The 25948-nt window shown below is 42.7% G+C and overlaps 1 protein-coding gene across 2 annotated transcripts; it reads left to right on the forward strand.

Moving 5' to 3' along the window:
* Positions 1–2624: 2624 nt before the first annotated feature.
* Positions 2625–24654, forward strand: LOC124111113 (complement receptor type 2-like). 2 transcript variants are annotated; one of them, XM_048399572.1, is made up of 16 exons: positions 2626–3091; positions 3506–3596; positions 4115–4294; positions 7623–7802; positions 10241–10417; positions 10861–11040; positions 12222–12401; positions 13688–13864; positions 17189–17365; positions 17661–17840; positions 19029–19171; positions 19325–19409; positions 21378–21479; positions 22207–22305; positions 22501–22662; positions 24233–24654. In XM_048399572.1, the coding sequence occupies exons 1-16, from the start codon at positions 2774–2776 to the stop codon at positions 24322–24324; spliced, it is 2523 nt and encodes an 840-aa protein (XP_048255529.1). In that variant the 5' UTR covers positions 2626–2773; the 3' UTR covers positions 24325–24654. The 2 variants fall into 2 exon arrangements, with proteins under 2 accessions (XP_048255530.1, XP_048255529.1); XM_048399573.1 differs by lacking the exons at positions 10241–10417; positions 10861–11040 and having other exon boundaries at positions 2625–3091.
* The last annotated feature ends 1294 nt before the right edge of the window (positions 24655–25948 follow it).

Genomic DNA, 25948 nt, shown 5'->3' on the forward strand with positions numbered 1-25948 from the left:
TGCACAGTTGCGTCCCTTGGGTACGCTAGAAACCTATGATTGTGGGTTCGAATCCCGGTTCGCCCCGATTGTTTTTATGTTTGTCAGCACCATACCCGTGCTCGTGGGTTTCACCGAAGTGGTAAACGTCTGAGACCTGCATCACTTCGGGCTTTCCTCCTACATTAAGCTGACACGCCGCGATATAACTGGAATACTGTTAAAAGCGGCTTTGAAACCCAACTCACTCACTCACTCACTCCCTTACATTAATGTTTGTTTTCAAAGACACAGCCAGCTGTCATCCTAAGTATGGCTACCCTACAGGAAAGTGTAGTTGTTCCTACTGACAAGGCCTTACATAGCATAACCATGTATATGTAAGCTTTGCTACATTAATTGTTTGATCAAAGACCTTGGTTTAAGTGACATATCAAATACTGCCACATCCACGGGCAGTGTGTTAACTGAGAAAGAAATATGCCAAAGCCATCATTACTATGAACCTTCGGATTGACTCTAGACATGTCAATTCCACTGTTGTACTAGATTCCAAAGCTCCGTACAAAGAGAGATATATTGCCAGCAAATGTACCATTAAATCAACACGATCAAGGAAGGATCTTCTAATATTCACAGAAAGCATTTGAGACAAGCCGAAATAATATCATGTGAATTTCTCAAAGGATTTGTTTGAATATTTGCAATTTCAGAAGAGAACCAAACTCAGTTATCTCAAAACAACTGATCGTTCAACTTTGTACACCACTATCCCACGTGACAAACTTCATTCCTTGATTCGTGTTGCATTTGTTACTTAACGTGACTTGACATACGGTTACATGTCACTCTTCAGATGTCCAGGACAAACAGTTATGCAAACACCATCTAAAGTTTACTGAGGAAGCAATATGTAAAATGTTGGAGTTCCTCATTTGTACACAGCATCAATGTGGAACTTGGGGATAGGGCATTTCATATATCTACATAGGGAAAGGTTATAAATGTCATATATGAATAGAATTGTACTAAAATATGATCAAGAAAATTAATAAATGAGAAAAAGGAAACATGGAAATTCAGCCATGCGTCACATTAAGATAAAAAAGTATTTAAAGATCGCAGCCGGATTTTGAGACAATGGAATATTGACGAGTGCATGTTCTGAAGTTATTTTAAACCATGGCATCGAAAACCAGCAAACAATCACCGGAATGTCACACGTTCGATACAAACCACTTACCAGATGAATACTAGTTTCAACACACATCATGCTTTTTTATATAAAAAGGTTATTGAGGTCCTTGTGAGGTCGGGCGTTGTCTTGTTTTAAAATGATGTTTGCTTGTTGCATAATGGGAAAGACGTGTGGCCGAAGAATATCATTCGTGTAACGTTGTGCCATTACATTCCCTTGAAATTGGACCAAGTCTATTCCACCAGTGAAAGAGATGGCTACCCACATCATCACACTACCACCGCCAAATCTGTCCATAACATTCTCACCGACGCCTGTTAACACGACGTCGCTCAGCCGTACGGCGAAGCATAAAACGTGACACTAAACCAAATTTATCTCCATCGCAGTTGAGACCATTCTATGTGACCCTGACATCACTGACGTCGCAGACGACGATGCAGGTCCGTCAAAATGACTCAAAGAAACGGTCGTCTAGCGCGAATACCTTCATCGCGTAAACGGTTCCATACTCTCCGGCCAGATATCCTACGCAATTCTGGTATTGCCGTAGTTGTAGAGGTGGTCGTGGTGGTTCTTTCACGTAAGTGACGTAGCCGTATGAATCTGTCCTGTGCTCTAGTAGTTGGATGCGACCGGATCTGGAAAGGTCCCGTGTAATTGATAACGGTTCCAACGTCTTGTAACGGTGATTGGAAAAACCTGACTACGGCCGAATATGATTCGTGGTTGCGTTGGGCTTCCGTCAGTCGTGGTATGTTTTCGCTGTTCACTTTCTGTAAGATTGTAATGGCATACAAATGTAAACCCAACGTGATGTCGCACGTGCATGTAATGTTGTTGCGTTTCGGCGCCAGACTCTCACGTGGTGGTGTTCTTGAGATTTTTTCCATATTTTCACAACTTTCTGCAGTTACTAATTCTTCCACACAAATCAATCCAAATGCATGCAGAAATGACCAGTTCATCTTTGATAATAATTTTGTATGGATGTCGGCAAAACTCGGACACTCGGCAACACTGTCATATATTTACGACTTTACTACTGTTGCGTTTCTTTTTGTGCAGAGTATATTTTATTTAACGAACTTACACACATATTTGTTTTAAGAAATGCATTTTTCTTTCAGTGAACCTGGGATATGGAACCTGGGGTATTGAGAATAATGAGTGCAAATTTTGAATAATCGATAACCATCTGTTGATTATTTGTATCATAAAATATGCATCTAAAATCCATCTTGCGTTTCTTTTTTTTGCACAGTATACATAGTCGACGTATTTTTCAAGATCTTCCCGAGGCTCCACAAACATTTTGAAGTTGATTTGTGATTATGTGTCCATGGTAATATGAACTCTTCCAAACAACGGCAACGAATTTGCAGTTCTCATACTTTTTTGTCTTTCATCTTGAGGATTTGCCTGCGGTGTATTGATTCCTAACTTCAGAAAGTACCAATTGATTTCTTAACAGAGTCCAGATCAATAGTTCACAAAGTAGATACGGTTAAATGGTTTCAGAGGCAGCGATTTTCGTTTAGCAAAGGGAAGAAGTTTACCAGAGTTTTCAACATTCCAAAAGGGTCGCTCGTCAAGATGGGAGGCGATCCTTTGCTGTTGTCGCGTTTGGTATGGGTGGGTTTCCTATGTGGACAATGCAGGTCCCTTGGCCTGGAATGTGACGGCTGTGAAGTTCTACAGTCTAGAAAGCTGGACATTGTTCCGATGTTTGTAGCCAAGGTGTCTGTGTTCCAGCAGTGTTGTAACCTTTGCGCCAGCATGGAAGGGTGCGGCGCAGTCAACTATAACGTCAATACAAGACACTGTGAACTGCTTCATGTCGCCAGCAAAGGTGGAAATGTAACAAACTCAGCATCGTACATTTATGGTATCTTTAAGCAAAAACGTGGACAGGTAAATATAAAAAAGCTATTATGATTTTCAAATGTTTTTATTTGTACATGTACCATACGATTCGGTTGCCCATATAAGCACAGGACCAAATTAAATAACCTTCAGAAACAATTTCATAATATTTACATTTATATGTATTTACAATAGTGGAAGTAGTCAAGGCTGTGAGATAGGATGCATTTATTCTTTATGAAGTTTGAAATATCCCCGAAATATTGAAAAGGTCCCGTTTGTTTTTAGACACTCAACAAATAGTATTTTTGCTGTAAAAAAATATCATTTGCAAAAAATCGAGTTTATAGATAAAGATATGTATCGTGATTACACCACGCAAAAGTTACTTTTCCTCGTACTCGCTTGAACTTTCATGAATATACGTACATGTCAATACTGTCTATATTCCTTTGACTGCAGACAGAAAAGAACCTGTGCAGGACTCGTCCATGTAAAGCCAATCAAATTTGTGTGATGACTTCATCGAACGATGATCACATTTGCTGCGAAGGTATATACAGACTTCAACTTATTGACCGATCATTTGCTATTCGTGCCAGGGGAGAATATGAAAACCTTGGTACCTTTATATATTTCAACGTTATCAAGTGACCATCTGAATAATCAAACTAATATCACATGATATTTGATGTTTAATGTAAATAGGTTCAAAAGTAAAAAAGATTCAATACACCATTAACAAAGATAGTTTAGATTGACGTGAATTCAACAATAGTTTTACAGAGGTTAATGGTGTCGGTAGATTCAATATTAGGCTGTCGCAGATTCAGCAGAAGCTATACAAAGATTGAATTCAGAGCTACAGATAAGCAGCGTATGAGCATAAAATACCAACACCCCCAACACCCCCAATTAAAGTAGAAACCCTAGAGTAAAAACTCAATTGCTCAAAACGTTATCTGGAGCTCTGAATTGAACGTAACTAAACATTCAACATGATTAAATGTCAAAACAAATTGGGAAACATGTTGTTTATGTGCACAATTACCTAATGGTGTCACGGAACAGGTGGCACCTGTAGTAACCCACCTGCTGTCAACCGTATGAAGGCGGAGATGGACTTCGTGACACTGACCACGGGTCAGGCCAGCTACAGCTGTGACACGGGCTACCAGCCCCAGGGCACGTCAGGCATCAGTGAATGCACAGATGGGTCTGGCTGGTCCCAGGTTACCCTTGTGTGTCAGGGTAAGATATATCTACTCAATACCTCTGTTGTGTGTCAGAATACCTCGTCACCTCCCAAAGTCTACCTTGTATGTCAGAGTAAGTCTTCTCCTCCCAAAGTCTACCTTGTATGTCAGAGTAAGTCTTCTCCTCCCAAAGTCTACCTTGTATGTCGAGTAAGTCTTCTCCTCCCAAAGTCTACCTTGTATGTCAGAGTAAGTCTTCTCCTCCCAAAGTCTACCTTGTATGTCAGAGTAAGTCTTCTCCTCCCAAAGTCTACCTTGTATGTCAGAGTAAGTCTTCACCTCCCAAAGTCTACCTTGTATGTCAGAGTAAGTCTTCTCCTCCCAAAGTCTACCTTGTATGTCAGAGTAAGTCTTCTCCTCCCAAAGTCTACCTTGTATGTCAGAGTAAGTCTTCTCCTCCCAAAGTCTGCCTTGTATGTCAGAGTAAGTCTTCTCCTCCCAAAGTCTACCTTGTATGTCAGAGTAAGTCTTCTCCTCCCAAAGTCTACCTTGTATGTCAGAGTAAGTCTTCACCTCCCAAAGTCTACCTTGTATGTCAGAGTAAGTCTTCTCCTCCCAAAGTCTACCTTATATGTCAGAGTAAGTCTTCACCTCCCAAAGTCTACCTTGTATGTCAGAGTAAGTCTTCTCCTCCCAAAGTCTACCTTGTATGTCGAGTAAGTCTTCACCTCCCAAAGTCTACCTTGTATGTCAGAGTAAGTCTTCTCCTCCCAAAGTCTACCTTATATGTCAGAGTAAGTCTTCACCTCCCAAAGTCTGCCTTGTATTTTAGACAAAGCCGGCACCTTCTAAGTATGTCAGAGTAATTCGTCACTCCCCCTGTATGTCAGAGTAAGTCTTTACCTCCCAAGTATGTCAGAGTAAGTCTTCACCTCCCTTGTATATCAGAGTAAGTCTTCACCTCCCTTTCTGTGTCAGGGTAAGTCTTCACTTCCCTTGTATGTCAGAGTAAGTCGCCACTTTCCTTGTATGTCAGAGTAAGTCTTCACCTCCCTTCTATGTGAAAGTAAGTCTTCACCGCCCCTGTATGTCAGAGTAAATCTTCACCTCCCAAGTATATCAAAGTAAGTCGTCATCTCCCTTGTAAGTCAGAGTAAGTCTTCACATCTCTTGTATGTCAGAGTAAGTAGTCACCTTACTTGTGAGTCAGGGTAAGTCTTCGCCGCCCCTGTATGTCAGAGTAAGTCTTCACCTTCCTTGTATGTCAGAGTAAGTCTTCACCTCCCTTGCATGTAAGAGTAAGTCGTCACCTCCCAAGTATGTCAGAGTAAGTCGCCACCTCCCAAGTATGTCAGAGTAGGTCGTCACCTCCCAAGTATGTCAGAGTAATGCGTCACCTTCCTTGTATGTCAGAGTAAGTCTTCACCTCCCTTGTATGTCAGAGTAAGACGTCACCTCCCTTGTATGTCAGACTAAGACGTCACCTCCCTTGTATGTCAGAGTAAGACGTCACCTTCCTTGTATGTCAGAGTAGTCTTCAGGTCCCTTGTATGTCAGAGTAAGACGTCACCTCCCTTGTATGTCAGAGTAAGTCGTCACCTCCCTTGTATGTCAGAGTAAGACGTCACCTTCCTTGTATGTCAGAGTAAGGCGCAACTTTCCTTGTATGTCAGAGTAAGTCGTCACCTCCAAAGTATGTCAGAGTAAGTCTTCACCTCCCTTGTATGTCAGAGTAAGACGTCACCTCCCTTGTATGTCAGAGTAAGACGTCACCTTCCTTGTATGTCAGAGTATGAGGTCACCTCCCTTGTATGTCAGAGTAAGTCGTCACCTTCCTTGTATGTCAGAGTAGTCTTCAGGTCCCTTGTATGTCAGAGTAAGACGTCACCTCCCTTGTATGTCAGAGTAAGTCGTCACCTCCCTTGTATGTCAGAGTAAGTCGTCACCTCCCAAGTTTGTCAAAGTAAGTCTTCACCTCCCTTGTATTTCGGAGTAAGACGCCCACTCCATTGTATGTCAGAGTAAGACGTCACCTTCCTTGTATGTCAGAGTAAGAGGTCACCTTCCTTGTATGTCAGAGTAGTCTTCAGGTCCCTTGTATGTCAGAGTAAGACGTCGCCTCCCTTGTATGTCAGAGTAAGTCGTCACCTTCCTTGTATGTCAGAGTAAGAGGTCACCTTCCTTGTATGTCAGAGTAGTCTTCAGGTCCCTTGTATGTCAGAGTAAGTCGTCACCTCCCTTGTATGTCAGAGTAAATCTTTACCTCCCAAGTATGTCAAAGTAAGTCATCATTCCCCTTGTATGTCAGAGTAAGTCTTCACCTCCCTTGTATGTCAGAGTAAGTCTTCTCCTCCCTTATATGTAAGAGTAAGTCTTCACCTCCTTGTATGTCAGAGTAAGTCGCCACTTTCCTTGTATGTCAGAGTAAGTCTTCACCTCCCTTGTATGTCAGAGTAAATCGCCACTTTCCTTGTATGTCAGAGTAAGTCTTCACCTCCCTTGTATGTCAGAGTAAGTCTTCTTCTCCCAAGTATGTCAGAGTAAGTCTTCACCTCCCTTGTATGTCAGAGTAAGTCGCCACTTTCCTTGTATGTCAGAGTAAGTCTTCACCTCCCAAGTATGTCAGAGTAAGTCTTCTCCTCCCTTATATGTAAGAGTAAGTCTTCACCTCCTTGTATGTCAGAGTAAGTCGCCACTTTCCTTGTATGTCAGAGTAAGTCTTCACCTCCCTTGTATGTCAGAGTAAATCGCCACTTTCCTTGTATGTCAGAGTAAGTCTTCACCTCCCTTGTATGTCAGAGTAAGTCTTCTTCTCCCAAGTATGTCAGAGTAAGTCTTCACCTCCCTTGTATGTCAGAGTAAGTCGCCACTTTCCTTGTATGTCAGAGTAAGTCTTCACCTCCCAAGTATGTCAGAGTAAGTCTTCACCTCCCTTGTATGTCAGAGTAAGTCGCCACTTTCCTTGTATGTCAGAGTAAGTCTTCACCTCCCAAGTATGTCAGAGTAAGTCTTCACCTCCCTTGTATGTCAGAGTAAGTCGCCACTTTCCTTGTATGTCAGAGTAAGTCTTCACCTCCCAAGTATGTCAGAGTAGGTCGGCACCTCCGAACTCCCTAGTGCCTCCCTTGTATGGCAGAGTATGTTGCCAGTGTCATATCCCAGCGCATCCTTTGTATGTCAAAGTCGTCACCTCACAGTGCCTCCCTTGTGTGCCAGATAAAGTCGTTGCGAGACGTAAATGTGAGCTGTACTTACACGCTATACTCACGTTTGTGGAAAAGATATATTGTTAATTTGTATTACATGTAACATCAAGACAGATATGTAAAAGCTTATATTTGATTATTATAACACGCTCGTGTTTCACGTAAATCATGCTCTAGGTGTAAACTGTGGCCGTCCACCGCCTCAATCCAACCGGAACGTGACCTCAGTGACATCCACCCTGTACCTGGACCAGGTGAGCTACAGCTGTGACGTGGGCTACTACAGAACTGACGGGGAGGGCACGAGTGTCTGTCAGGAGGACGGGGTGTGGTCAGTTCCCACACTCCAGTGTCAAGGTGAGTTGCTGCCCCCAATGTCACTGTGATGAGCTAAAGTTGTGCTTGTCATATGTGGTTGTCATGGTTAATAAAGTTGACAGTTTCACTCGAGGCACGGATGACATGTTTATCTCATCTCAATGCCTGATGAAGTTCATGGGTTGCAGATCTGCTGCAGTAAACAAATTATTTACAGATAATAAGCAGGTCATGAGATGAGATAAACATAACTTTTGACAAGAAGAGACACATTTTCTTTTCATTGTACATATTCTTACTAACCATAGTCTGAAAAACATGTGTCTTTGAAGCGAGTGAAAATCATTCCGGTATGAAACGTTCTTTCACAAGGTGAAATAACATGTTACCTTTGCTCGAGTAAAATATTGACTTTAAGGGTGAAGTTTAGGATGAATATAGAATTTTATTACAAAAGACATCCTAAATAAATCCTTATGATTGCCTGGATGTGCATGTTCGCCTTGGCTAGGCTGATTTGATTTAGAAACTGTTCACAAAGACACAATGTGTATTCCTTCCAGTCCATGTATCAAGTTATATATTTCCATGCACAATACAAATCAAAAACGATAACTTTGCTCGAGTGAATTAATTGATTTTGTATTTGAGGATGAATTTCAAAGGTCCTCTGGCTTCCTTGGTAACACATGTTCGCCTCGGGCTCGTCTGATTTAGTTCAGAAACTGCCCATAAAACCCCTCATGTTTATCAAGCTTGTTCATGTGTCACTTATTGTGCCATTACAGTAGAACCAATGACGTAATGTGAAAAGAAATGTATGTATTATTCTTGAGGCTTGAGTACAAAGTGACGTTAACTGTTAATTGCACCATCAAGTAATTAACGTTCAATATCGGCAGCATAAACTGTTTTCGAATATATTGAAGATGAGGTGAAATGGGGTTTAACGTCGCGTCCAAGATTATTGCACTCATATAGCGACGTGCATGTACGTGTGTGTGTTTGTGTGACTGCTTGTACTAGTCCGGACTGATGCCGATTTATAGTGCTAGCACATTGAGATACCATGCCGCAGTTAAACATGAATACCCCACTCAGACACAGTATGCTGACTCCGAGCCGACCAGTCCTTGTTTTAGCCTCTTAATGCAGAGCGCCAGACAGGGTAGCAACAAGTACCATTATTTAACGTATCTTGGTATAACGCGGCCGAGGATCGAACCCCGCACCTTTCGCTCTCCGGGCGGCCGCTCTACCACTAGACCACGGAGGCGGTCTTAAATTGATTGAAATTTCTATGGATCAAATAATGGATCCCATGAAGAGTGATAATGAAACAGTTGATATAGCGGCCACATTCAATGACTCCCGCGAGGTAGAATTCCAGTTCAATTCTACATAATCGATCGAATATGCGTACAGAAAGCCGGCTCGCATGTTTTTTCACCTTTGCATTGTCGTGTGAGGAAAGATGGGATGTTGTTGCTATGTGACGGTATCATCATGGCGAGACAGTGCATGTCGGGAGCGCACACACAGCAGGCAATATGCATGTTTAGGGCGGGGGCCTCATCACTACAGGTTGCTGGTGATCGCAATAAATCAATTAGGACCACCACCCACAGGCAATGAAGGGATCGAACTGAGGGTAATCGGTATTTGAAAAGTACATTCCTCGAGCAGTTGTGTAGGTACAAACATGTCAAGTTGACCAGTTTCTGAAGAAAACGCACATTTGGCTTCACCTACACATGGTGTTGTAAAAAATGGCGTTTTATTATATAACTTGCTTTATTATAGATCTCCTGCTTTTTTCAATTTTCTGTTTTAAAATCACGTACATCTGTACTGTTTTAGTGAACAGTGAGAAAATGTTAACATTCTTTCCATATGATGAATTTTAAATGTGAAGTAAAAAAATATCAGCATCTAAAAATGAAGAAAGAAATCAATGACTCTAGCCAACTCTAATGCAGCAGCCTCACCCAAAGCAGGGGCGGTCGGGTAGCCTAGTGGTTAAAGCGTTCGCTCGTCACGCCGAAGACCCGGGTTCGATTTCCGACATGGGTACAATGTGTGAAGCCCATTTCCGCATTGCTGGAATATTGCTAAAAGCGGCGTAAAACCATACTCACTCACTCACTCACCCAAAGCAGTCCCAGACGATGACAGGCAGTTATTCACTTATTCACACGCGTTTTTATCATTTAGATTCGCAGGATTTAAACATACAAACATTGACCATGGATTTTACATTAAGTAATGCACTTTCCGTAAGAGCATATATAACTGACTTTTATATGTTTGTACGAACTCTTTACACAAGAAATAATTAGACCATGAGGTAAATGGCTAATAATTTTCTAATAAAAAAGTGTGGATGAGGTGTTCCGAAAAACAACATGGTTAATTTATGCTCGTGAATAATTAACACTGTAATTCAAAAGGTGTTTGTAAATACTTTGTTTTTGTAGTCGTTGACTGTGGAACACCTGCGGATATTCCTGAAATGGTTGCATCCGCAGAGGAAACAATCTACATGAGTGTGACCAACTACACCTGCAGTCCTGGATTAGAACCTGTGAATGGCACCGGGGTCAGTGAATGTCATGCTGACGGTGTGTGGAGTCGCCCTACACTGACCTGCACTAGTATGTACTTTGTCTAGTTTAGGACCGGCCATTTAATATTCTAGGTATGGGGTCGGGGTGGGATGGGTGTTGGGCTGGGATTTTATCGAAAGAAAGAAATTGTACCCAAATCTTTTTCTATGCTACAGATTGTTGAAAAAAGAGTAAATATACGCACGTCTAGTAATTGTTGGAAGGTGTTTTTTTGTTTAAAAAAGCAGGCTTTTATTTAAAAATATCTGGTTTCGTAGCTCTAGATGAAAAAAACCAACCCCAAAACCAACCCAACCCAGAATATCACATGGTTAGGCCCTTTGTATTTTATCATTTTGGTCTTGGCCCACTCAATTGTCGAGCTACGTGTCTGGCGTCTTTGGAATCCAAAAATGTATTTGTTTAACACGGATAATAATTAAATGATTGTTGATATGTGACACGGTTCATAATGTGTAACATGTCCTCAGAGAAGGACTGTGGCCATCCACCGCCTCAATCAAACCAGAACGTGACCTCGGTGACATCCACCCTGTACCTGGACCAGGTGAGCTACAGCTGTGACGTGGGCTACAACAGAACTGACGGGGAGGGCACGAGTGTCTGCCAGGAGGACGGGGCGTGGTCAGTTCCCACACTCCAGTGTCAAGGTGAGTTGCTGCCCCCACTGGTACTGTGATGAGTTAAAGATGTGCAGGACAAGCCTGGTTAGTGTGTGAGTGAGTGAGCTGGGTTTAACGCCGCTTTTAACAATATTCCAGTTATATCGCGGCGTGTCAGCTTAATGTGGGAGGAAAGCCCGAAGTGATGCAGGTCTAAGAGGTTTACCACTTCGGTGAAACCCACGAGCACGGGTATGGTGCTGACAAACCTAGAAACATAATCGGGACGAACCGGGATTCGATCCCACAATCATAGGTTTCTGGGGTGCCCAAGGGACGCAACTCTGCACAGCGAATCGCGGCGCCTTAGACGACTGGGCCACCCGTGCCCCCGACAAACCTGGTTAGAATGGTCTTCTCCCACTACAGGAACTATATGAGAATGGCGAGATTGCTTACATGTGCTTGTATTACGTACATATGCAAGATGAGTATGTGGTGTGAAATTACATCTGAACCAGGAACAAAAGTGTCCGAGGAAGTGTTCAGTGTAAACATAAGTTGGCTACATACATTTTTGGTTTTAGCCTTAGACATAGAGTTTACGCTCTCTTTGTTAGCATATCACATGATTGTATTATTTTTCGCCTAGTGCTAAATCCGCCAAAACTGAAAACTCTTTCCACAATCATAAGAAATATCTGCATAAAGCAGAGTCTATATATTGTACGATTCCTACTATATCATGAGCATATGTTTATAATTCACTATCAAGTAGTGATGATACAAGGTGTTCGCGAAAAGGTGAGCGTATCCTCCCCCACCGGTGGCATCTGTCACAAACACATGCAAAGGCAAGTCAATTGTTCACCTGAACAAAAATAGGGAATATATGGTAGGGAAGTGCACATCAGAAATCATCTTGGTAACTGATGCTTCAAATTTAGAGGTGTCCTCCGCATGTCTACCATAAATCATTTTGAAAGCTTTACTGAGGACATGAATGTTGTAACCCTGGTCAACAACAAGAATCATATGACAATCTTTGTAATGTTCGCAGAAAGGGCATGCTCAGTTGTTCCTCAAGAGATGTGAAATGTAGACACCAGAGGTACGAGCTGCTTAATATTGCTCTACATAAAGGAAAGTTGATTATTGGAAAGTTGAAGTCATCCCCCTTATCATACAATAGCATTTACATTACAAGCGATGTACCATCTTTTGAACAGTGGTTGAATGTGGGGCGCCTCCAGACAGGGATGGTATGGAGAAAGGTGGCGCTAACTCTACGGTGTATCGGAGTCAGATGACCTACAGCTGCAGTCCCGGGTTTGATTTCGTGGGTGGCGAGGGCTCTAGCATGTGCCAGGCTAATGTATCTTGGGGAAAACCAAGCTTGAACTGTACAAGTAAGAACGACTTATGTCTAGCTTATGTCTAATGAACTAGCATGTCTCTGAGTCGTGTATAGATATACCTCATGAGTTTCCCGAATAGTAATGGGTACACCTACATGTGCTCCTCGTCGAACAGGTACCTGATAATATAAAACGTTAACTGGTGAATTATGCTATCAAAATAATGCATGTACAAATTGTTTGACATTAAAACAACCTGAACATATTTCACTTCCATCATGGCAGAGTGGCTGGTACTATATTTATAGCTATTTTCTAAAGGATCGTCGGAACATGATTATCATGGTAACGCGAGGAACTATTCATACAACACACAGCGGAACGAAGAAAATAATACGAATATTTCATTAATCCAATGTGTTCTGTCTTTGGTACATACTTGTGATCAAACAAGAGTGGAACGTCAAAGAATGACGGCAAACTATTGCTTTGTGACAGTAGCTGTATGTCGAGAGCATACTGCACCATGAGTGCTGCACACGTGACAGTCAGTAGGCGTGATCAGATCGACATGTTGCCAAGACGTATGGGTGTGGAATTGGCATAAACAAATCAATGATTGAAAAGGATCGGAGTAGACTAAATATAACTACAGCCCGTGAACACCGTCACATAGGACACATGGCATCAAGGGGTAGATTTAGGACGTAGTCAAACTTAAAAGACGAGTTCAGTGCGATTATTTGTTTGTTTGTTGTTTATCGCCGCACTCAGCAATATTACAGCTACATGACGGCGGTTTGTAAATAATCGAGTCTGGACCAGACAATTCAGTGATTGATATCCTAAGCATCAATCCAATCAATTGGGATACGATGACATGCATCAACCAAGTCAGCGAGCCTGACCACCGTTTGTCCCTTCTTACGACAAGCACAGTCGCCTTTTTACGGCATGGGTTGCTGAAGACCTATTCTACCCCGGATCTTCAAGGGTCTCAGGGCGATTAAGTGATCGACCTACTCGACGGAAAACCCCATTTCATCTCACCTCACCTCAAATTGTTGGATTTCAAGTAACGTTCAGGAGATAAAGATGATGTATGTCACATTTGAGTATTCGGTGTCGGAAACTGTCATACGGAAAATCTCATATTGACCACAGTTACACTAACATATAATACTTGCACATATTTCAAATTAAACAAAACACGTCGCTAATTCCATGAGTCAAAACGTGTATTATAAACCTGTTTGCTTCCATATTACAGATAGCAGTCTCATGTGAATGTTTATTAGGGACATTGCTGATTTTATTTCAGTCTTGTTATGCTTCAGGGAAGGATTGCCAGGCGCCCACGTTGATCACCCACATGACCGTCAACAGGACTTCGACTCTGTATGAAAGCGAGGCTGAGTACACGTGTAGCGTTGGTTATAACGCCACGGGGGGACACGGACGTGTCATGTGCCAAGCTGACGGAACGTGGGAGACACCGTCCATCACATGCGAAAGTAAGAAAAACATCTTGTTGTGACACACCTTCATTATCGACCCTACGACACCCACTGAACCATCCCACCCTGTCATCCGAATGTGTACAGCATGTCGGACCAAAGTGCATATTTGTTTCAAGAACATCTTTTTTAATAGATACAAAAGAAAGTCTGATTGGAACAACCATTTGAATACTAGCAACATTGTCATATAAATCATGAGACTAAAAATATTCTTTTCAGATGACTAAATTCTTATTGAAAAGCACTGGTAGTTGATCTACTGCCAACGTGGTAACAATTTACATTGAGCTCAGGGGCCCACTTGCACAAAACGATCTCAGCGCTAAGATGATCGTAACTCCCATACTTTAACATTGGCTTACGATAGTCATAGAGCGACGGTCGCTTTGTGCAAGTGGGCCCTGAACTGATTTAAGGTGACCTCAGCGTGAATGGGAAATAGGTTTTTTTTCCTACCGACGAAACATAAGGGAACTGATGAAATAATAGTGAAGGTGTAATGATGATAAATATGTGTAAAATTAATTTCGGGTGGGTTGATCAATATCTGGTGTGTCCACCATGTTGGGCGATACTTGCACGACACCTTTATCACATACCATCGATTAATTTGCGTATGTTTTCCCTTGGTATTGCCCGCTATTCCGCCTGAAGAGCCACCCCAAGAAGATCCCCAGATGCCTATTGGGAATATGTCAGGGGACTAAGCGGGCAAGTCAAATGTCCGTATGCTTTCTCGTCGGAGATAGTTCGTGACGACCTGGGCACGATGGGGTCTGCCATTATCATCTTACAGTTCAAAACTTTCTGCCGATAATTCTTGCAGATGGAACGACAGGATCAAAATTTCGTCAAATTTCACTATAACCAGGTCTGTTCATGTGTGATACCGCTCCACGCCATAACACTACCGCCCCAATACTGATCATGGTCAAGAATTGTTGCCCTGGCATGCGCTCGCCGCTACGTCGCCAACAATTTTTTCTGTCATCTGTGAATCGGAGCCCCAAACTCCATTCGACTGTAAACATGGTAATCGCTATTGGCGCACAGCCCATCCCTGGTGTTGCATAGCCCACCCAAATCTTTGACCACAATGGTAGGCTGTTAGGGTCACAGGACGCCTTGCTTTCAGGAGGGCTGGATAGAGGCGTTTTTTAACGGCAGATATTGAAAGTCGCCTTCCTGTTATTGTACGGAATTCTCTATTGATAACAGGACCAGATCTGCATCTATTGCGTAGTGCGATTAATGTAATAAGATGCGACAATATTGTCTAAGTGTCGTTTTTAGACGGGCCACCCCTATGTCTCATTTTAAACCCTCTTGTTTGAGAAATTACACTTTGTGATTTACCAAACATTCGGGCAACTTGGGATACTGACGTGCCCCCTTCTATCGTACACACAATTGGCCATTTTGTCTGCTCATTGAGAAACGGCATCGGAAGCATTTTTGAGCGTTTGTATTAGTGATTTTGAGTTCCCCTATAGGCGCACACACTTTATCTTCTGTTTGCACGTGCATCACGTGCTTTTCATGCATGATGTAAAATTTTATTGTGATTAGATGCTGCGTTCAGATGCAACACCACTGTTTTGTAAATTTACCTCTCAACAACATCTACGTTCAAATCATTAGTTCCCTTATTTTTTGTCGGTAGCATACGTGAGAATATTACGAATTGCAGATATTGCACCAAACAGGTTTTCTACATAAATTACCATGATAACAGTTCATGACGAAGGATTTACACTAAAGGTATCACTCGATCTCCACCCGTACTGACTGGAATCCATATTGAAACTTCTTTCGTGACCATCACAACCCAGATAGTCTTGAACTTTAAATAACTGTTCAAATTGATTACATTTTCTCTTATCTTCAAATCAAAGTGCATACCAATTTTAACCTGTCTCCATAAATGGCGGTTTTGTTATACGACCTATATAGGGCGGGGTCGGGCGTTACACGGTTTACAGTGAGTGAGTGAGTAAGTATGGTTTTACGCCGCTTTTAGCAATATTCCAGCAATATCACGGCGGGGGACACCATAAATGGGCTTCACACATTGTACCCATGTCGGGAATCGAACCCGGGTCTTCGGCGTGACGAACGAACGCTTTAACCACTAGGCTACCCGACCGCCCCGTGTGCAGTGAAGTCAAATTATATGCCTACTCCACGGATGGACCCGTGAAGATCCGGGGTAGAATAGCAACCCATTCTTGCCGTGAAAGGCGACTAACGGGATATGGTGGTCAGGCTCGCTGTCTTGGTTGATGCATGTCATCGACCCCAATTGCGGATCGATGCTCATGATGTCAATCACCAATCTCATTAAAATCAGATCTTAGTTCTGGCTATCGCTTAACAAAGATCTGAGGACATCCCATTACGGGTCACGTCAGAACGACCTTTCATCCGACCAATCAATGCCCCGCTTACCAGATCATGAAAGTGACAGTCGGAATGTGTTTTCTAATCATGCGACCTCGAAAACGTTTACACGTTGTATTCCGAACGACAGTTACGGTCCGTAAGACTGATTCCGTCAAACTTATCGTCTATCTCTCGCTTCCGTAGGATAAACATTTGAACTGAGGAGGCGTTGCACAGTACGTGGGAAGCACTGTCGTACAATCTCAGCAATATATTAAACCTTTCGGAATGTTCGTTTGTTAAGTTTTCAAAATTTTAATCGAGAACTGTGTCAACATATTTTTCAAGCGTAATCTGAAATGGAAGTCGCCAGGTTAAAACGAGTTGCGTAAAGCTCGAGAAAGCTGCTTTCTAAATGGCGACTTTTTGTTATTCATTTCAGAGGTCGGTCAAAGTTCGCGAAGGTTCGTTCTGACGTGACCCGTAATGGGATGTCCTCGGATCTTTGTTTAGCGGCAGCGAGAACTTAGATCTGATTTTAATGAGATTGGTCAATCACTGGATTGACTGGTCCAGACTCGATTATTTACAGACCGCCGCCATATGGCTGGGATATTGCTGAGTGCGGCGTTAAACAACAAACAAACAAACTCCGTGGCTGACCAATGTTTTTTTGTAGTAGCGGAATACCCCGTGATCGTAATCTTCTTTAATGTTTTGCACGGGCGACTCAGCGACTTGAGGTGTTGCAACTGACTTACTTGAGGTGAGTCCTCTGCATCCGGGTTCGCATTGATTCGCATCATACCCGTGGTTTCAACAAATGGTAAACGTCTAAGACCTGCGTCATTGCAAGTGTTCCCCTAAAGCTGACACACCGACATAACTCAAATCGTACATGTACTTGTCCTAATAGCTCAGAAACACCATGTTCAGTTGTAGACTGTGGCTCACCTCCCGATACGGAAACTATGCAGTCTCCCCGGTCAGGAGGAACAAGCTACCAGACAACAGCGGTGTACAGTTGTAAGACGGGATTTACGCAGTCGGGAGACGGAACCAGTACCTGCCAGGCCGATGGAACCTGGTCCCCTCCCGCCCTGCAGTGTCAAAGTGGGTAACCGGCGTCTGTTTGTTAGGATTTGGAAAAAATGCATATGGACAGACAGACAGATTTGTTAGAGCAATGGTCGCCGTTTTACCGAAGAGGTTACTTTAAACTTTAAAATATGTAAATAGGTGCGTAAACAATCATGTTTACAGAGGTTGAGATTGGCCGCCCCTCCCCCTCCACACACACTCCTCTCCCCCACCCCCTCATCTAGTAACATTTCACTGTCTCTCTTTAAGTTAAGTGTTGCACTTTACCTGCACTACAATCAGCACACAGCAGCGATTTACCTTACAGTTGTGGACTGCGGAGACCCGGCGTTCTCAGGTGCCTACAGCGTCAACTTCAGTACAACGACGTACCTGTCATCAGCTAGCCTGGAGTGTGGCCTGGGGTACTACCCCTCCAATGGAGGGGATATAGTTGTGGAGTGCCAAAGCGACGGTAGTTGGTCAGACCCCATTCCCTCATGTGTAGGTAAGGCAAAAACCAACATATAAAGAAACATATGGAAAAACATAGAGAAATATAGCGAAAAGCCTTGTAAACTCTGGGGCCGTGAATAATGTGTCGAGTTATGCGTAGTCCGAGACAAGGGAGTGTTGCTAAGTCGACTTTCCGAAATGTCTTGTTATTCTCTTTCTACCTGCTTCTCCTGCTGTTGTTTCAGACACAACAGTATTTTAAATTCCCATTTTGCGCACTGTTCACTTCGTCAGATGACATCTAAGGTTACTGATTGGAAGTGTTACCACCAAATTTGAAGAGCTCAAATCAAGAGTGATAACTCTAAATGTCCGAGACGAAGTCGAATAGGCTATAGTGTTGATAAGAGTCTGCCAGTGCCATACACTCATTTCGCCTTTAACCGTGTATCGAGATAATGTGTATCGATAATAAGCTTTGTCCGTTGAAATGTCTCAATTTGACACCCTTTAGAACTCCCGCATCCGTCCTTGGGTCTATGTGAGACAGGTTAGGTCCGCAATAATTGAGTGGGTAAGTGAGTGATTTTAAGCACGGCTGCAGCTTTTTGGAAAAAGGAGGATGTATTTTGTGGTATAATTATGATCACAAAAAGCATGAAATATAATTTCCGTTTGATAGTTGTGTTATTTGTATTGAGTGCGCACACACGGCACACACCCTTTGGAGCCGCGTATGCTCTGTGTGAATGCTTGAGTGTGTTTACGTCAGTGAGTGAGTGTTTGGTCGGAAGAGGGCATGTAGTGCGATATTATCTGCCTAGTGTGTAGCATTGTATAAAGATTACATTGGCATGGTCTATTTCATCCACATAAGTCACGACTGTTTTGGGGGGCACGGGTGGCCTAGTCGTCTAAGGCGCCGCTATTCGCTGTGCAGAGTTGCGTCCCTTGGGTACGCCAGAAACCTATGACTGTGGGTTCGAATCCCGGTTCGCCCCGATTATGTTTCTAGGTTTGTCAGCACCATACCCGTTTCACCAAAGTGGTAAACGTCTGAGACCTGCATCACTTCGGGTTTTCCTCCCAAATTAAGCTGACACGCCGTGATATAACTGGAATAAGGTCAAAAGCGGCGTTAAACCCGCCTCACTCACTCACGATTGTTTTTTCCCTTTGCCAGTAGGAATACCCAAACTACTTGACGCTTGTGTGTATGGTTGTTTTGCTAATGCTTCAGCTATTCCGAGTTGGCAGCTGGCAGGGACGGGCGTCTCTCAGTCCAACCAGGCGAGTCTACAGTGCAGGGACGTTAGGTCATCTGGTCCAATCACGTGTGACGTTGACGAGATTCTCGCGGGATGTTCAACCATAGCCACGAATGTACGTACACGCATTGTCTTCCATAGCTGTCAGTCTGGGTAGGCATGTAGCAACTGCACGCAAACTTACGTTCCAGGGCAGGGGCTTGGCGGATTTCGCTGCAGTGATGTGCGTAGTATTTTCACATGTAATGACAATGTTATTACATTTCAGACTAATATACAATACAATTACGGACAGAGAGTGACGACCAGCATCTCCACCGGCGGTGTTCAATGTGAGGGGAGGACGAAATATGGTACTTTGATTATTCATAGATTATTGAATATCGTATGTTCATAACAATTATACGTGGGCGGGTCAAAGATTTCTAAGCCTGACTAACTTTCAACTGTGGGCCATAACAAAGTGGACTTGTCAATGTTGTACATTGTTTTAGTAGTTAATTGCAAGTGTATTTGGTCTGTTAATGTTTGTATATTAGTGGACCGCCTCCGTGGTCTTGTGGTAGAGCGTCCGCCCGGAGAGCGGAAGGTCCAGGGTTCGATCCCGGGCCGCGTCATACAAAAAGACGTTAAAAGATTGTACTTGTTGTTACCTTGTCTGGCGCTCGGCATCAAGGGGCTAAAACAAGGACTGGTCGGCTCGGAGTCAGTATATTGTGTCTGAGTGGGGTATTCATGTTAAACTGTGGCATGGTATCTCAGTGAGCTAGCACTATAAATCGGCATCAGTCCGGACAAGCAGCCACACACACACATACACGTGCATGCACGTCGCTATATAAGTGCAATAATCTTGGACGCGACGTTAAACCCAATTTCACCTCACCTTGTATATTAGTGACAGCCAGTTGAATGTGATAGGAGTTCAAATGGACACATAAATAGAAAAGAACGAGTACCGAGCAGTCATCACGTTTTTGACTTTAGAGAAAAGTACTCCCCAAGAAATTCACGACCGCATGTCACAAGTGTATGGGGATAAGTGTCCTAGCTATTTCACTGTTAAACATTGGGCAGCTATGAGAACAAGCCTTGATGATGACCCTTGGTCTGGACGTCCCTCATCTTCTATCAATGAAGATTCAATCAAGGGGATAGACTGTCAGATAGACGTATTTACATTGTTGAACTTGAGGAAGAAAGACACGGGTATAAGCCATGGATCCATTGAAACAATTATTCATGAACATTTACATATGAATAAGATATCTGCTCGTTGGGTGTCAAAGTTTCTAAATTCTGATCTTAAGGAAAAAAGAACTGACATTGGCAGAGAAAATTTAGAGCTAATTGATGAGGATTTCGTCAAATTCAAAAAGAGATTAGTAACGGGTGATGGAACATGGGTCTACCACTATGATCCCGAGTCAAAACGTCAATCCATTGAATGGCACCATTCCACTTCTCCAGCACCAAAGAAATGCAAGTCTTCAAGATCAGTAGAGAAAGTTATGGCCACAGTATTCTGGGATGTAAAGGGTGTGATCCTTGTTGAGTACTTAGAAAGGCAAAAGACGATTACCGGTGCCTACTGTGCTACGTCGTCTGAGAGATTTTTTCAAAGAAAAGCGTCGAGTAATGCTGACTGCTGGAGTTCTACTACTTCATGACAATGCCTCTTCTCACAGCTCTCGACTTGCAAAGGCTACTGTGCGACAATGTGGGTTCGAAGAGCTCTTCACCCTCCATACTCGCCAGACCTGGTATCAAGTGATTTCCACCTGTTTCCTAAACTGAAAAAATACCTTCGTTGAACGCGCTATGACCACAACGATGACCACAATGCTGCCGTGAATGGGTTTTTCAGGTGGCTTAAGAAAGCTTCTCCTTGACTGGAATTAAAAAGTTTAACTTTTAATATGAGAACTGTATTGAAAAGCAGGGAGATTATGTTGAAAAATAAAATGAAAAATTGGTTTTGTTTGTTATGCTCAGAACTTTTTGATCAGCCCTATTTTATGTCATGGCAAGGTTTGTCTTTCCATTTCACTTTTTAACATAGAAATCGATTGTTTATTTCTTTTTCTGCATTTTATTAATAACTAAATGATTGTAGGTGGTAACGTCTTGAATAAATATATATTTTGTTGTGGGTCATACCGCGATAATACCAATAGTGTCTGTCGTAGGACGAATATTGCTTTCGACTTTTGTGGGGGAACGACTGCCATAGTCAATGTTCGTGGTCATGTAAACGTCATGTAAACTGGTTTTAAGGGGTCCTTCGAGTTTACTATATCCAGAGCTACTTGTTATTTCAGGTTCATACCCAGCTGATGCCCTGGCAAGATGCTGCAAACAGCGGGGTCTTCAGTGTGAATATATTCAGAGAAATAAATGTTATAAGAACTTCAAGATACTCGGTAAATATAGGTGACTCCTTCTCCATTGTCACAAGAATTCTCTTAAAAAGCATATAATTGTGACACCAGGTGTTTGCATGCAAAGGCAAGGCAAGACTTCACCTGATCAAACACCGGAAAAAAAGGGAACTGTATCGGACATATTTTTTGTCACTGATGCATCACATTTGGAAATGTCTTACCCTAAAACTAATAGCAATAAAACAATAAATGTACAAATGTACCGAGGGGTTTTGTCTTCAACTGGTTTAAGGAGCCAGTGACGCATCCCCACACGTATCTCTTCCTCAAGATGCGAAACCACAACGCGAATTGGACCAGTCTCGTGGGGTCTAAACACATTGATGTATGATTATTAACCGAATACGGTTCAACCAATTGTATTAGTTTTGAGATAGCTGTGTTTGCCTTAAAATAGCAGAATTTGTTCAAGAAAATATTTTATATCAGGATTTTCCAAAACACAAGTGTTGATTGTGTGCGGTGTTCGACGAGAGCGCGTGCCCGCAGGTCCATCGCAGGTAGATTTCGTGTCGGGCCCGTAGTACGGCCAGCAGTAAATTTACGTGTCGACTTATTGGTCTCTGTAACCTGCAGTTTGCGAAATGGAGAGTTCAGTCAGGGCCTGCAGCTTCTAAAGTCTGACTCCTGATGGCCGTCTGGCTTTGATTGTATGGCCTGAAAAACTATTAACTCACATTTCCTTCTGTTTTTACTTATTTTGCAGACTGTACCCTCTCATGCTACGAGAACAACTCGTACTGTTCACTGATACATACAAACCAATCTTGTGCAAAGCAATACTCATCCAGTTACGGTATCACAGGTATGAGAATGTTTCTCGGAACAACATAAAAACGTTAGCGTCACAATCGGAGATAGACTTTCAGTTTTGTAAACGGAAAAATGTGATAATGCTTTTAAAACACCGAACTCTTTAAGTTTTTCAAAGTTAAACTCAAATTACTTTCCAGTGGATCTCGCAGCAGAAGTAATGAAAGTGTGTACTTCTTATTCAAAGGTCGAAAGATAATCTGCTGCACAAGTCCTGGTCTGTCGTGTCACGTGATGTCGTTACAAGCCGGAACCGGAAACAACCTGACCTTGACCTGTGGTGCGGGGGAGGTGATGACCGGATGTAGCGGCTACATTGGGAATGGCATGCTGGGAGCTATCATTGAAGGTACGCACAGGAGGCGACTATCGGTAATGATGGCCTCAGACCACAATTAATTTCCTTCTTTGCTATCTACAGTGACATGACAGCCCACCATAATTATTATCAGTCGTAGGCTGTTCTCCTGTTGCATGCTGACCAACCTGCCACTTGTCACTTAAAACGCAAACTTACGTCCAGCATCCACCACCTTGCTTTCGCAGTAACCACTGTCAACAATGCTCACCGGAAGTTTCGAGCCGAAACACACACAGCGGCCTTCAACTTGGGGTCAAATCATGGGAAGCTGGAATCAATACCTTCACAGATTGGGGCTTACAAAAAATTGACAGCAAACTACAATGTCTTATCTTTCATTTAAGCTATCACAAGTCACTCCAAAAAAATTGCCACAGGCTGAACAGCCCATTTCAACTGGGTACTATATTCTCCTATTTTCCTTCCGGTTCATGGTAAAACTTAGGGGGGATAACTGTGGTCTGAGGCCTATCATGATGTTATTCACTGCTACGCCTAGGTATCCTGTGACCGGAAGTTGCATGGAGCAAAGAATGTGTTCATGTGTTTCTCTCAGATATCAAATCGATGATGATAGTTTCAATTTTGCATTTGTATAAGGTGTGCAGCTCGAATAATACAACCAGCGGCATAAAATAATACTCACTCACTTAGTCGGGTGTCCGTATAGGGAGTCGTATTCAACAGTTTTGTGTAGACCGAAGCTGAACAATATTTCCCTTTATTTATCTCCCTTCTTTATGTTATATGCATGCATATCGATTGTATTTTTATATGCAGTAAGAATGTTGAAAGACTAAATCATAATGTTACCCTTTAAGCTTTGATAACCTTCATGCCCCCTGTATTTTTTGGGTTTTGTTTGTTGTTTAAAGCCGCACTCAGCAATATTCCAGCTGAATGACTGCGGTCTGTAAATAATCGAGTCTGGACCAGACTGAGCATCGATCCACGCAATTGGGATACGATGACATGCGTTAACCAGGTCAGCGAGTCTGACCACCCGATCCCGTTTGTCGCCTCTTGCGACAAGCATTGTCGGTTTTTTGACGGCAAGCATGGGTTGCTGAAGACCTATTCTACCCCGGATCTTCACGGGTCTGTCCCCCTGTAAGTTAAGTCAAGGTGCGTCTTGGACATTCCCTCTTTAACAAGGGTCCTTATAAATAGATGTATGTGTATGATGTCACACGGCAATGGCGTTATTACAGTTGTTCGCACATTCCGAACTGGCGCCACGGTAGCCATATTGTGACATTTTGAGCCCGTTCTGCATGTGGCAATGCGTATTTTGTATTTGACTAGAATGTAGAAACAGTTTTTGAGGATTGTGATATGTTATAGTCTTGCAACACATTTGACTTAAACATCATGCCTCGCTTTCAAAATCTATTCCATAATATCTTGTGGAAATGCGCCCATGTAAAGCCATAACAACAACTGACATATATCACAAGATTTCTTTAACATAGCTGCCCCGCCCACCATATATGTCATTGGGCTTATTACTGAGTCATTTACTAAATGTGCATGCAATCGGAATTGTTTCTTCTTGCAGTAATCAACGGTGTGGACTCGTGTGTGTTCAAGCTAGGAACCAGTACAGTGAATGAGCTGCGTGGCTACGCTCACTGCTGCCGGAGTGGCTGAAACTGTAACATGACGTTACAACATCTTTAAAGGTATCCATCGAGCGTTCATTCCAATCGCTGCTTAGTCCTACGACCAGGCATACATGAGTCATATTTTTGGCCCATGTTCGTTATAGCCACACTGCTGTCTTGTGCTGAAAGAGAATTCCATTGTGGCATATTCAGCTTACGTGTAACGTTAGGTCTTCCAGCTTTTGGTTATGAGTCGATGGCTGCCTTTAAGTTATATCAGCTACAATAACGAACCCACTGTGCAGTCCTGGATATTATGAACGTTCAAGTATTGCGGAATATCTCACGTAGTAATGCGTGTGTGTGTGCGTGCGTGTGCGTGCGTGCGTGCGTGCGTGCGTGCGTACACACACACACATTGGCCACGGGGCGTCATATTAATTCACCCATGCTGTTTTTCCAAGTCATTCGTCGGAGTCTTAGGTCAACCGAGTCAAGCTGTGTTCGGAACCCAGACAACATAGTGTCTAAAGTGATTGTGTGTGGACCATGACTTAAGCAATGTTTCATTGTAACTGTATGTTCAAATCTTTGTAGCTGACGTCCCACGTAAAGATTGAGTCCTTTATTTAAGTATGTTAATTGTCAAAATTGTCCTTTGTAAGACGTAGACTGATTGACAAGGTTAATAAAGTAGCAAAATGGAGAGAATTGTTGAATGGTTCATATGGAACGAGTCTAGCCTAATCGTGCTTATTCTGAACCTGTGCCATGACCCACCCCCGGGTGACTCCCCACACCACCCACCCATACACGGACTACAACACAAAATGTATGGTCGGCCCCACCACTCATGCCTGGAGTACCTAAGCATTCTGTCCATTGCGACCTTTGCTCCCATTGAAGTGTTCTCTGTTAGTGGACCTCACTAAGGTCAAAAATGGTTTGTGATAAAAGGGTGTCCAATTTGAAATATAACATTCACCGTTAAATGCACCATTTTCATGCGCCTCTATACATATGTGGGTATATGTGCATACGTGTGTAGTCACCATATGGCTGAAATAGTGCCGATGTGACTTTAAATCTTAACTCACTCGCTCACGCATACGTGTGTAGAAATTCATACGTGAGAATACTTGTCATGTGAACACGTTTACTCACGCGTTGACACCAGGAGCAAATTTGCATCATGTCTGGAGCAGGTGCAAATGTAAATGTAAATTTGCACTGTGTGTATATGTTGCAATTTGAATGTTTATGTTGCAATGTGAATGTTTATGTTAACGCAAGAGGATGATCTAATTAATATCTGTTCTTTTGCCATCACCAAACAAATTGTCAACAGTTGCCAACTTTTTGGCGTATATACAGAGTCGAGTGGACGGTGTTTTCTTTTGGTTTCAAGGAGTCAAAACTTTGTGTTCAAATCAAATCAAACACATGTTGCTTCACGCGAAACTTTACGGTGAAGTAACTCTCTTCTCATTCAACTTTGATTGGGAAAAAAACCTGTTTTGTGTTGAACGTCTTGAACAGATTGAGGAATATGTGTGCCTTACACAATTTACATACTTTATTTACAGGCGTAAGTTGATTTTCATGTGAACGCATAGTAAACTTACATATACACACGCATGTTGGTTGGTTGGTTGGTTTGTTGTTTAACG

The sequence above is a fragment of the Haliotis rufescens genome, unplaced genomic scaffold, assembly GCF_023055435.1.
Source record: "Haliotis rufescens isolate VD_foot unplaced genomic scaffold, xgHalRufe1.0.p SCAF_2, whole genome shotgun sequence".
Classification (NCBI taxonomy): Eukaryota; Metazoa; Mollusca; class Gastropoda; order Lepetellida; family Haliotidae; genus Haliotis; species Haliotis rufescens.

What these genes read in the sequence shown, in the direction of transcription:
- LOC124111113 (XM_048399572.1), top strand. Translation starts at nt 2,774, where the DNA reads ATGGGAGGCGATCCTTTGCTGTTGTCGCGTTTGGTATGGGTGGGTTTC. An exon ending in ACCAAGCTTGAACTGTACAA is followed by an intron (nt 12,402 to 13,687) that starts GTAAGAACGACT and finishes GTTATGCTTCAG; the next exon opens with GGAAGGATTGCCAGGCGCCC. An exon ending in GTTCAACCATAGCCACGAAT is followed by an intron (nt 19,172 to 19,324) that starts GTACGTACACGC and finishes ATTACATTTCAG; the next exon opens with ACTAATATACAATACAATTA.